This window comes from Copadichromis virginalis, linkage group LG15, assembly GCF_057382275.1.
Source record: "Copadichromis virginalis isolate Kocher_CV1m ecotype Utaka linkage group LG15, C_Virginalis_male_GT1.1, whole genome shotgun sequence".
NCBI classification, from domain to species: Eukaryota; Metazoa; Chordata; class Actinopteri; order Cichliformes; family Cichlidae; genus Copadichromis; species Copadichromis virginalis.
Window position 1 is genome coordinate 7,127,503 of NC_140632.1, and position 13,160 is coordinate 7,140,662.

Sequence of the window (13,160 nt, forward strand, 5' to 3'; positions counted from 1 at the left end):
CAAAAGCCTGTTTGAAGTTCGACTTTTAAAGCTACTACGCTTCAGTAAACTTGAAACAAATCTTCATATTTTCTCATTCTCTGTGGCACACCTGTTCATTTTTGTGACCTTTTATTGCCACAAATATTGTGCTGTTTCTAATATTTTTATTAGCACTGTTGCCTCATTTATAAGAGTTTTATCTGTTTTAAAAGGTTAGATACAAAGTATTGTCAAAAGGGAAGGAATTTTGTCCTGTTGCCACTCATTCATTTGGCTGTCCACCAGTAAAGTAGCCTTATTATTTTGTAGTAGTTTAATAATGGTTTGTATTTAGCTTTGGATTTATCTATTTTTGTTCGGCACTTTTCTTGACATTACTCGAATTATTTTGCAAAGGATGACCCGCAAATCCACTTTTATATTGAAAACATAACCGGAAACCCTTTTGTGTTTCACTTACTCTTGACAGTAATTATAAAAAGGGGGACATAACCTGGGAGCTCCGAGCGGGCTTCAGAGAAAGTCAACCCCGCTACGGGGACGGGCTCCGGGCGGGATGCTTGTGTCCGGTCGGCTGGTCCTCGTGCCGTCGCCTCTCACCTGCATCCGCGTGCACCCATGAAGCCCCCGCTGATGAAGCTCTTGGCTGCCAGGGTGAGGCGGAAAGTGGCCAGAGACAGAGAGCATGTACTGGCGTGTCGGGTTCGCCTGGACTCGGTCGTGTGTGGCTGATCTCGGACCGAACCAGAGCCTCTCCTCCGGTCTGCTGGGGTCCGATGATCAGCTCTCGTTTTACGGGTACATCATCGCATACCCACTGCAGGACTGCGGCGGGATCATGTCAGCTTTGGGCTCGGACTCGTGGTGGCGGAAAACACTGTATTTGACCGGAGGGGCTCTGCTCGCTGCCGCTGCTTATCTGCTGCACGAACTGCTGGCCATCAGGTACCAACAACAACAACAACACAGGGACTGCCAGAGAGAGGCAGACCTCAGGATCCCTGTACGCAGGCCTCCCAGGCCAGAGCACAATCCGTGTGGATTTGATCTGCTCATATTTTCACTCCAAAGCTGTATTTTCCACTGAGGTCTGATATTACTTAATCTCGTCTGATTGGGCTGGGTGAGAGTGGAGACGGGGGAGAAGGAGTCGTGAGTGGGGGTGGGGGTGTTGTGATGTAACGGAACCTCCACCCCTTGAGCTTCCTCCTCATAAACACACACATATTAGGGGAGATTTCCATCTTCGCTAGCTTATTTCTGTGATTAGTGATATGATAATAGTTTATTAGTGTTATTGTATGTCCGTGTGCTACCACGGCCTTCACATAGCTCTGCTGCCAAATGAAAGGACATTAGAGGCAGTAGGTCGCTTTCATTAGTCTCTGCTAGAAGGACGAGGGAGGTGATGGAGGTTAACACTCCCGCTGGTGTTTAGGTCCAGTCTAAACGCTGCAGTGGTGTGTCGGTCTTTTATAACCTCTGATGTAAACACCTTGAATCATGAAGGTTGCGGGAGGGGATATGGTAGCTTTAAAGTAGAAAGAAGCGCTGTGTGCTTGATTATTCATTTTCAGGGTGAAAGCTTTGACTGAGCGAGTTTATTTCTTCGATTTACCCGCAGTCCAGGCCAGGGTCTGTGCTATGTTACAGTTTAAAGGGTACTTAGTGTTACTGCAAATGGCACTGACGATGTGCTTTTAAGATGAGGAAACGGAAGCTTCCTCTGCGGTTTTTTTGTTGTTGTTTTTTTGTACCTGTATGAGCGGATATGTTGCAGTTTCCCCCCTGCCTCCCTTTCTCTACATCGTCCTGTCAGCAGCCATGCGTGCTGTAGGCGATCCTCTTCTATTCTGGTGTCAGCGGCTATTTAAGCACCGCACTGAAAATAGACAGCTCCTCTGCACTCAGCCGCCTGCTTGTTTGTCGTTTCAGCACTTTACACGGCGGACAGCTCCTTGTCCTAATTCTGCATCCTCTCCGCGTGAATGTGCTGCTTTTCGTCTGGCTGTGGTTGTGGCAGTTTTGACATTAACCGGTCGGTGATTCGTTATTATAATGTTACAGTTTTCATGCAGACAGCCCACGTGATGCACATACTTACGACCTTTTCATTTTCATTTTTTATTTTGCTGACGAAAGCAAGAGAGTAACTTAGTAAAAACTAAAGCAGGAGGACATTAACTGTGAGGAAATGTACTGACAGTTTCCTCAAATAATAAAAACCAGATCAGAATAATCTGGAGAGCGGAGAGCCAATCAGAACAGCCGATGAGTATGGAAGTGATTCAGTCAGAAGGTTAGAGTCGCAAATTTGATCTGGCCCCGGAAACAGTGCAGCAAAATTGCTAATTTTGGTATGATCCAATACCAAGTAAATACTGGGCCACTATTGCCGATACCAATATCAGTACCAATACTGATTTCAGTGTATAAAGGCAGTTTATGTAGGGGAGAGTAAGTGTGTCATGACTAATGAGACGAATCACTATCAATTTTCAAATTTTAGACCACTGAATCGCTGTGATTTTTACTTTCCACAATAATTAGTTAACACAATAAAAACACAACGTTCACCTTTTCATGGATATGAAACTGTGTTGTTGTCGTTTTTTGTTTGTTTGCTTTTTGGAAACTTTTTGGAGTGCAAATGTTCCTGTCTCTAAAGGACTTTTTTCAAGTGTGCTTTACGCTGTAAATAAATCCATGACAGTCAAAACAAAAAGGTTTCAAAAACACAATTCAGAGGCCGACATACCTTACTTAGAGGATAGAAACAGAGTATCAGCCCTCTTGTGCTAGTATCAATCCAATACCAGTTCCAGCGTTGGTATTGATGCTATCCATATTTGGATCGATCTGCCCACTACTAGGTACAGCTAGCGCCCATGACCCCCGTTTCTCACGGAAATGCAACAAAATTCTAATGCTTGGTAGGAAGAGAAGAGTAGACATATGGACATAATTTACATTTGATGTCAAGGAAAACAGGACGCTGGAAAAACTCTCAACAGTAAAAACACAACAATTTTTACACCAACATATTTATATTTTGTCACCTGAATCAGCTTCAGATCTAGTCTGCTATAATCTTTAGATATTTGGCCAACTAAAACTAGACTGAAAGTAAAAGATTTGAAAAAAATATGGCTAAAATTAAATAAAAATGTGCTGTGCTTCTGAGACTTACCTTAACCATAAAATCTGCTAAGTCTATCTTTGTATGCTCCCCAAAACTGGCTAAATACATACACCAACCTTATTACTCTAACAATAACCACAAAAATAAGTGCTTTATGAGCAACTGTGGTGGCTATCTCCATATTTTTTTGTTCATGGACTCTTCTACAGTTGCAGTATAGTTCTTTATCTTGTAATGGGCTTTTGGCCAGACTTCGACTGTATGAAGCTAATAGCTCTTCTCCCTTTAAGGCCGCCCTCCAAGCCAGATTTCCTCTGATTGGCTGCCCTTTGTAAACCCGTGTGCCTGTGCCAAAACTGACTATTCAATGATGCCCACTCTCACTGACATCAGAGGGGCTAATAACATCAAATAATAGAAAAAACTACACTCTCTATATAGTTGATACAAAATACTTGGTTAACACTCATCCTAACGTAAATTTAAACATGGTCTAATGTTATATCAAGTGTTTGTACATCTAAGATCTAAAGATTTGTGTCATGCCGACTTCCTTTTTGTTCCCTAAAAGCGGGAACAGCCTAATTGCTTCCCTGTTTTCAGCTATAATATGAAGTAGACTACTAACAGGCGGCTATGAGGATGGTATCAGTCTTCTAATCAAAGTGAAAAGCAGGGATGTATTTGAGGCTGATAGATTGGTCTTAATCCATCATATTTACAATGTAGCATCAAGAGAAAAGGCTAAACTTCTGATGAAGAACACAATCCAAATGAAAAAATGCTGAAAACTGCAAAGGACTAAATGTCTATGTAGAAATATAGAAGACGAGTGCTATGTCCATGTATGCAGTTGACTCACACCCAACCCACACTCTACATTTTAGTGTTTAGTTGTTGTTTTTTCACAACCCTTGGAGTGTATGTGACATGCAGCTCTTTCCTTCTTTGCCTCATACAGAAAGGAGGAAGAGCTGGACTCTAAAGATGCAATCATACTCCACCAGTTCTCCAGGCCCAAAACTGGCGCCCCATCTCTGTCGCCTTTCTGCCTTAAGCTGGAGACCTACCTCCGTATGGTTGACCTGCCCTACCAGGTATGACTGTGTTTATGTGGCTGCAAAAGAAAAACAATATTTTGTCTGTTATATAATAAAATGAATTTATTAAAAATAATCTCTCCTGCAAAGGTCACTCAGTTTCTTTTGCAGCATTTACCAACCACTTTGAGAATTTTCTCATCATCTTCCCACCCCCTTTCCTTAATCCTCTTCTAGAACTACTTTGATGGGAAGCTTTCGCCGCAGGGAAAGATGCCATGGATCGAGTACAACCAGGAGCAAGTGTGTGGGACAGAATTCATCATCGACTACTTGGAGGAGAAGCTGGGCGTGAGCCTCAACAAGAGCCTGACACCCCAGGAGAAGGCCTTATCACGCGCCATCACCAAAATGGTAGATGAGCACTTCTACTGGTGAGGGACCGCTGAGATTCAAGCTGATTGTTTTTGTATTAAATGAGTGCATCTGTGTGTCTGTATATATAAATATATATGCATCTCACAGGACCATAGCTTACTGTCAGTGGGTGGACAACCTGGAGGAGACCCAGAAGATGCTGTCGGTGAGCGGTCCACTGAGTGACCTACTCAAGTGGATCCTGAGTCACCTGACAGGTGGGATAGTTAAGAGGGAGATGTATGGTCACGGGATTGGACGGTTCTCTACCGAGGAGGTGTACGCCTTAATGGAGAAGGACATGCGCACCCTGGCCACCCTGCTAGGTGAGGGTTTTTTTTCCAATTTAAAATAGTATGAGTCAGCCTATGGGCAACTGAATCTATTTAAGTATGCATTAAGGTTAGAAGTATGTTTATCCAGAAGACAAATGGATTCAAAACTTGGAATCCAGAAAATCACCCAGATTTAGATGTGGTCACATTCGAGTCTTCAGTGGGAAAACACTTTTTTTTCTTCCTTTTTTTTTGCTTTGTTTTGTAAATCTACAAATCACTTTGTATTGTGAAGCTCGATCTCAGTGTGTGTCACCATTTTGGTTGCATATTTTACCCCAGGGCCAGATCAGTGGCTTTTCAATATGCGCCTTGAGACCTATAACCAGAGACATCACTTTTGTTAGCAGCAGTAGATGGAAAAAAACTGAAGGGATTGCTGAACACTGACCTGCTGTGGTAGAAACTTAGCATTGCAATCACTGTCAAACCGGGTAGTTCATGGTAGACAATTTGCAGTTGTTTGGCCATGACAGGTGGCTTCTCAGGTTAAATGTTTTTCACTAAAGGTGTCAGTTAATCTGTTACCAGTATGTGTTTATTTATTATAAAACAGAAGAAAATGGAATTCAAGGGGGGAAAGCTTCACTGTTTGACTTATATTTTTCTGTCTGCTGTCTAAGGTGATAAGAAGTACATTATGGGCTCTAAGCTTTCAACAGTAGACGCCGCAGTGTTTGGTCACCTGGCCCCTGCTATGTGGACGCTACCGGGATCACGGCCAGAGAAGCTAATCAAAGGTGAATTCACCAGAAAGGCAGTCTACCTAATTTCAAGCAAACTTGCACTTGAGTGATGTATGTACAGTATACACAACTCCAATTCCAAAAAAGTCAGGATGATGCATAAAGTGTAAATCAAAACAGAATGCAATGATTTGCAAATCTCTCAAATCCATATTTGATTCATAATAGAACACGGGAAACATATCTAATCTTTTTCTTTCTGAATTTTTATATGAAATATAGAAATATAGAAATGTGAACTTTTGCATGTTATAATTACACATTCAGCACAGAATTCATACATTTGAACACTATGTATGAGAGGAAAACAACACAATGTCCTTTAGCGAAAATCATAATCAACTGATGCAAGATGAGAAACATCAAAATGAAAATGAAATTCACTAAACTGTAAATCAAGTTATTTGTTTATCTAAGAGAATAAGAATAAAATTAATAATAAGAAACTCTCTGATCTTTGACTTAGAAACTTTTTTAACCTTTTCTGCTAACCTTTAAAGCTCATCAGTGCCTAAAAGGACCAATGGAAAAGTGATGAATTATCATTTTATTACTATTTATACATAAAAATCTGTTTTCTTCTTCTTTTAAATCTAAGTCATCATTACTGGAAAATAATATTTCAGTTAGGGCCACTTTAGTCAAAAGAAGGTGTTATTTCCATTAGGCAGTGCTCTATATGTGTATACACAACAGCCCAAGATGGGATTAAAATGAGCAACTGGTGTTTAGGTGGGTTGCAAAGCAGCTTGTAGGCAGGCTAGAGCAGTTGCACAGAAATCCCCAGTAAAGTGTTTCCTGAGCTATCAGCTGGCGTTGCTATTTGCTGTTTTATGGACTGTGAGATCTAATCCTATACTCACTTATATCACTGGTGTCTCAGTGAGATACCTTATGGGCGCTGTACCTACTGAGATGTTTGTTCCACCCAGGTGAGCTGATCAACCTCGCCATGTACTGCGAGCGCATCCGCCGACGATTCTGGCCCGAGTGGTTCGTCGACCTGGAGGACTTCCGCTACAACGACACCACAGAGGGCAGCGACTCGCCCTCGAAGCTCCCCGACCTCGGCCTCTACTCCCGCACGGACACTTTCCAGGACGATACGCGCTCAAACACTTTACACACTCACACGCCACAAGACCCGCCATCGTCTCAGAGTGACCCCACGGGCCACTCGCTGTACGACTCTGACATGGACACAGAGTGTTCTGAAATAGACCAGCCGAAGTGCTGACGAAACACACACACACACTTATAGTACACACTACATATAGGCACGCCGCAGGAGGGAGCTGCATCCCACCTATGTTCTACCTCTTAGAACAGAAAACAACAGGGGGGTGTATTCGGTGTTCGCCGGCCGGGACGTTGAGGGTGTAGGAGGGTAAAGTGCCAACTGTAGTGGAGGAAAGATTGCAGAACAAGGAAAAAAAGGTACAACAGAGATGAAACTGGAAAAGAAGTGAAGAGAAAAAAAAGAAATGTAGGTTTAAAAGTGAGAACTAGACGCATTCAAATCAGGAGTAAATGACGCAGTTGCCGAGAAACTCCTCCACATCAACTGCAACCACAACCTTCTACCTGTTGTCTGTTGCGTGCCCACTGTTGTCCCTCGTAGCAGCTCGCACCACCCAGCAGCGTTTTGCGTCTGTGTGTGTGAGTATTTGTGAGTGCATGTGTGTGTGTGCGTGTACCAAATGAACCTTTAATACATGAAAGGATCTGTACAGAATCCATCAGAAAGAAAACATTTCAGTGTAAATATATAAACGAATCTGACTTCATTCTCAGATTTAATAGATAAAAACTGTATTATATATGAGTATAAATAATATAGATAGGCTGGAACTATAGTATTATGTCGTCTGTCATATGGTGTAAATATTCTAGGTGTTTATCTTATGAATTCCTACCCTGCTGGTCTAAGATCAGCTAGAGGAACCCTGTGAATTCTTTTACTGTATGTATCCGATTACAGGGATATTACAGTATTTAAACAGTTGAGAAAAGAAAAATCATAAAACATAATAGGTAGTAAACTCCCAGTTTCCATTAACATCTTGTCTAACTGAGGCAATTATTTTGCCTCCAAAAAATCCCCCAAATCTTAATGTACGCTGCTGTTTTTAGGAGATTTTACATGCATTCAAGCATTGAGCGCACGCCAAACAATCGTGTAGATATAGAGCGATAGATAGAAGACAGTCTGAATCAAAGTGCATGGCTGATTCAGGCCCATAAGTCTCTCTTAGCACCCCACATTGATAATCTTTAGCTACATTTCTTAGTAAGCCTAGTGTGATGGAACGATGTAGCTTGTTTGTCGGTGCCTCTGGCCAAATCAGCCGTGCGAGCATGTATCCAATGGATTATGGAAAAAAAGCACTTGTTTTCTTTCAGCATTTCTGTCAGAAAATGTTACGTAAAGCAATAAGAGACACAGACACAGGTTCAATTTATGCCAGGCTGTGATAATTGTGGTGTGTGATGGTAAGGAGCAGGCTCTATGTGCGCTTGTCGTTCATCAAGCGCACGTACCGACAACGTTTTGTATGCATGGAAGAAAGGGCGAAATACTATTTATGTTCCTGTGCACATTAGCCTCACATCATTTTAAAAATATTTAGCTCTAGAAGTTTGTTGTCTGTACTTACAGTCCTGGTATAAAGAAAGCACACCCTCTTTCAACTCTAAGGTCAGAAAACACGTCAGGACATATTAAAAAGTCACATGGTCTTACCAGATTCTAAAATAATGTATATATAGCCTCAGGTGAATACCAACGCATGACGTATTACACTGTGTTGTTATTAAAAAAAATAAGCTGAAATGCAGAAGCAGGATGTGAATAACCAAGTATACCCCATGGTCCAGTAGCCATCTTTAAGCATCAGTAATCGAACGTAATTGTTTTCTCCATGACGGAATCAGTCTCTCACATTGTTGTGGTGAAAATCTTTTCATGTGGCTGCAACACAGACCAACATCATCACACCTCCACTCCTGTACTGGACAGTTGGTGTGACATATTTGTGTTAATTTGCTTTGTTTGGTTTTCTCCAAACATGGTGCTGTGCATTATGGCCAAACACCTCCACTTTAGTCTCATCTGTCCAAACGGCATTGTTCCAGATGTCTTGTGATCTGTGATCTACATGTGAACTGTAATATTTAACATGCTAACTGAGGCCTGTAGAGTCTCAGATTTAGCTCTTTGTTTTTTTCAGTTTCTGTAAACACGGCACAGCCAGACTTTGGGGTGAATTTGCCAGGATGTCCACTCCTGGGACGACTGAAAAATGTTTTCCCCTTGAGATTAATCTTTCTCACTGTTGAATGACAGACTTCAAATTGTTTGGAAATCGCATTATAACTCTTCTCTATGAACTTTGCAGAAGTCTTTGCTCCTTGGCAGTGTGTTAACGCAAACAAGCGGCAAAACCTTTTCCTTTCAGAGAATTGCTCACACTTCCTGATGATCAGTTAATGAAGTGCATTTGATTAACAGCATCCGGTTGCTACTTCTGTGGAAGCAGTGAGGGTGTACACACACTGCATCTGTATTTTTGGCTTAGTTTTAGTTAAGTAAATAATGACATGGTGTAATAATGCATGTGTTATTTTTCACATCAGGTTGTAGTTACCTCATTTAAGGATCTGGTAAGGACCAGATGTGCAAAACTGTAAAACTTAGTGTGGGTGTTCTTTATTTTTCACACGACTGTACCTGAGCTAGTTAGGTGAACTCAGCAATCACAGTCAGTCCCAGACATTTTATTCGACCTGTCCTACACTCTGTCCATAACGGAGTTACAGAGTTGCTGAAACTAAAAGTTCTGTTAGGGAACTTTAGGGGAAATTACAGATCTCACAGTAAACAAATTGTGGATGTGATCAGTAATTACAGTTGGAAAAACTGTAATTTAAACCCTGATGTGAGGCCTTTAATGGGTGTATACATGATGTCAGCCAGTAAGTTACACTAAAATATATTTGGCGTAATTTTAAAAACTGCATCTCCAGTTAGTCATTTGTCCACCAGAGAGCACTGGAAGCAATTTTTTCAAATATGCTCACAACTCCTGCTGCTCTCAGTTCTAATAACCACATTTATAGGATAACATTAAAAATGTCTTTTATGCTATAATAAGTTGTTTTTGTATGTTTGAGTTTTTCAAATGCTCAGAATTGTCTCCAAAATGTGCAAGCGTGGCTTCGTTTGTGGGGATGCTGCATGTATGTAAGACTAGAATTAAAAACAGATGTAGCATCAACTTACCTCTAATTCGAAAGAAGAAGCAACAATCCTACATAACGAAGGGAACTGATGAGGAAAGAGTCCAAAGGATGAGAGGGCTTTTTATTTATTTTTTGATCCTTAAGGCACTATTACGATTCTGATGTCATTTTAAAACCATGAGTTTGAATGTGATGATGCCTCGCTGTTGAATTCTGCTCGATAAAACAATGCCATAAGTTGCTAGTCCAAACTCTGAGTCTGATCTAAGTCTTTTGTGGGGACACAGCAGACACTGAAGCCTTTATGGGTGTGTGTATGTGTAAGTGTGTGTGTTCAGCAGCTGAATTTCAGTGGAGTAACAGACTGAAACTAAGAAGCTAATGAACTGAAAAGTTTGGTTTGGTGTCTTAAAACCCCTGGCCTGCATGCTATTGCCTTTTAATGTTAGTAGTCAGATTCAGCCTTATGGACGCTGAAGCTAAACTGTTTACTTCATACCAGTGCCAGTGTATGACTTCTGTTTTTGTATGTTACATTTATTTATATATTATATTTAGTTTATGCTATTTCTATTAATTTGTTAAGATGGCTGATGTGCTTGAATTTGATAAGCAATTCTACTTTTTTTCTACATTTTGCACTTTAGTTATGTTTACACGTGTTATGTTTCTATGTCTGAAAATCACTGTCAGACTAATGATATGCATTGGTGTATTAGTGCGCTGCTAGATTTTCTTCAGGCTTCTGCTGACATATAACTCTTATAAAAGCTACACATGTCCATCCACAGCAGTGGTTGCATGTATATCCACAACCTGGAAAGTTTTCCAGCTCATACATGCGGTTTGCTGCATGTCTGACATTTGCTGCAGACTCTGCCTTTACAAGACACAATAACTCAGCTTCACCCTGCAGTGATTTATGTTCACTTGAAGCCGAGATACCAAACTGACACTCGATCTTCTGTAAGCAGGGTGAGGTGAGTCATCCTGCTGATCGGCTGATCATCAGTGTCTCCTCTCTCCCGTGCGACTTCACCTCTGGCAGTACAAATTGCAAAAGTCCTCCTGATAAGAGTCTGTTGCCAACTCTGTCTGTCTCAGTGTTCCTCTGCATTTCGAGGTGAGAAGTCAGGGTTTAAGCCCCGCCCTGCGCGTCACAGTTCCCATTCTACCCCGATTCCTGCTTGTAGACTTGTAGAGGCCACATTGCGCTGTTGTCTTGATGTTGTGCGTGCGGAAAAACACTTGTGGTATCTTGTTGGACTGTAAATAAGTGAGCCAGAAAAAAGCCAAACTAAATATATAATTTATAAATGTATATATATATATAGATATATATATAGAAAGACAGAGAGAGTGAGATAAATGAATATGACCTGAAAGAACATGCTCTGCAAGGGTTAAAAAAAAAAGAGATTCTTATGAATGTATCATAAACAGAGATAAATGCTGTATGACAATGGATTACTTCTAATATTTCATTAAATATAACTGCCATATTTTCCTCTGGTTTTGTTTCCGTCATTGTGTGGATTGCTGCATGCATGAAAAATTAGAATATTTCTGCATGAACTGTTCAGTATCAACATGTTGAACTGGGTATACTCTGGCATATCTATCTCATAATCCCTCTCCCTCTGTGCTTGCTGCCATACGACAATACTAAGCCCACCCAACAATGCTGAAGGATTAGCTCTCTGCCCTTTTCTTTGGGCTCTAAGGGAAACAGAGAGGAAAAAGCAGGGTATAGAAAGAGAAAAGGCAAGTTGCGGGAGCACCAATGTAGAGACGGAGCGTGGGTTTGGGTGCGAAGCGGGCTTGAAAAGGGGAAGAGACAAACAGCTCGAGAACAGATGAATGATATTTGATAGCTTTGGCTGGTTGCGTTTCTGAGACCATTGTGCAAAATCCCTGGGAGATCGCTTCCACACAAGATAGGGGAGACAATTCAGGACTGACAATGACACCAGAGTATAAATCATCTCTGGTGAGTCAAAGATGGCATACAGTGTCAGAGGGAGCAGCTGTGTGTGTGTGTCTAACACGTGGCTGAATGCATGATATGTGAGGTGAGACAATGTGTGTAGTGAGAACTAAGCGTGTCTGAATGTGTGTGTGTGTGTGTGTGTGTGTGTGTGTGTGTGTGTGTGTGTGTGTGTGTGTAAAAATATGAAAAATGCAGAGGATGCCTGTAGGAGCGTGAGGGCCGGGAGGAGGGCAGATGGTCGCTTGCTGATAGGACGGAATCCAGGCAATGGGGTCCTCCAGAGAGCTGGGTTCAAACCAGGTTTACACACACACACACACACACACACACACACACACACACACACACACACACACACACACACAAATATTCACGCTTATCTCTTTCTTTCTCTTTCAGGCACTCTCTTTTGTTGCCCCTCAACTGCACACACCAGTTTCAAGTGGTGTCAAAATAAAAGCTTGTGTATATCAAATGATAGTAAAATAAAATACAGGTGCACAGTTAGACAGATTCCTTGTTATTTTAAGGTTGATAGCAAATTATATATCTACATATTTTTTCATTTACTTTAACTTGACCTATTATTGAATATTCGAAATTACAAAAATGTGCATTGTCAGTTTGTTTAAATAAAGATATCCCAGTTCCACATTCTCAAAATGCAAAGTGTCAGAATGTTTTTAACCACCATTCACCTAGAAATTTAACACAGGTAAATAAACTTTGCCTCCATCTCCCCTTTAATTGATACTACAATAAACCTTTTTTTTTAGAGTATGTTTGATCAAGATTGTGGTGGAGAAATGCAGGAATCTAGTAAAATAACATAATAACTGGATCTAAAAATTAGGGGAAAATTGTGAATCTTTATAGTAAAGAAGGAATTATAATAACAATAATAATAATAATAATAATTTCACTCAAAAATGAGTAAAATTCAAAATCTGTATGTGTTCTTCACTTTTTACCTACTTTTTTAAATTTAATGCCATTTTTAAGCTTGTGTGTCTTCTCTTGTTCTGTAACCTCAACACATAACTAATTGCCTAATGATTATTCATGAAAATCGATGATTATGGAATAATGGACACACTGGCCTGTAAAAAATAATAATTTTTAACATCGGCATTCACCGTTCAAAAATAGACCACCTTACATTCAACTTAAGGCTCTTGAGGCTTCCTTTAAACCACCAGGTGGCGTCAGGACACTTTCCGATTTGACCACCGATCAGGCCAAGGTGTAATAAAACATACAGTACAG

General features: G+C 40.8%; 1 protein-coding gene across 1 annotated transcript; it reads left to right on the plus strand.

Moving 5' to 3' along the window:
* Window positions 1-454: 454 nt before the first annotated feature.
* faxca (failed axon connections homolog, metaxin like GST domain containing a) lies at window positions 455-11,416 on the plus strand. The gene is made up of 6 exons (XM_085431599.1): window positions 455-927; window positions 4,086-4,221; window positions 4,402-4,598; window positions 4,690-4,907; window positions 5,540-5,656; window positions 6,595-11,416. Exons 1-6 carry the CDS (start codon window positions 668-670, stop codon window positions 6,897-6,899), a joined length of 1,233 nt encoding a protein of 410 aa, XP_085287725.1. The 5' UTR covers window positions 455-667; the 3' UTR covers window positions 6,900-11,416.
* Window positions 11,417-13,160: the final 1,744 nt, after the last annotated feature.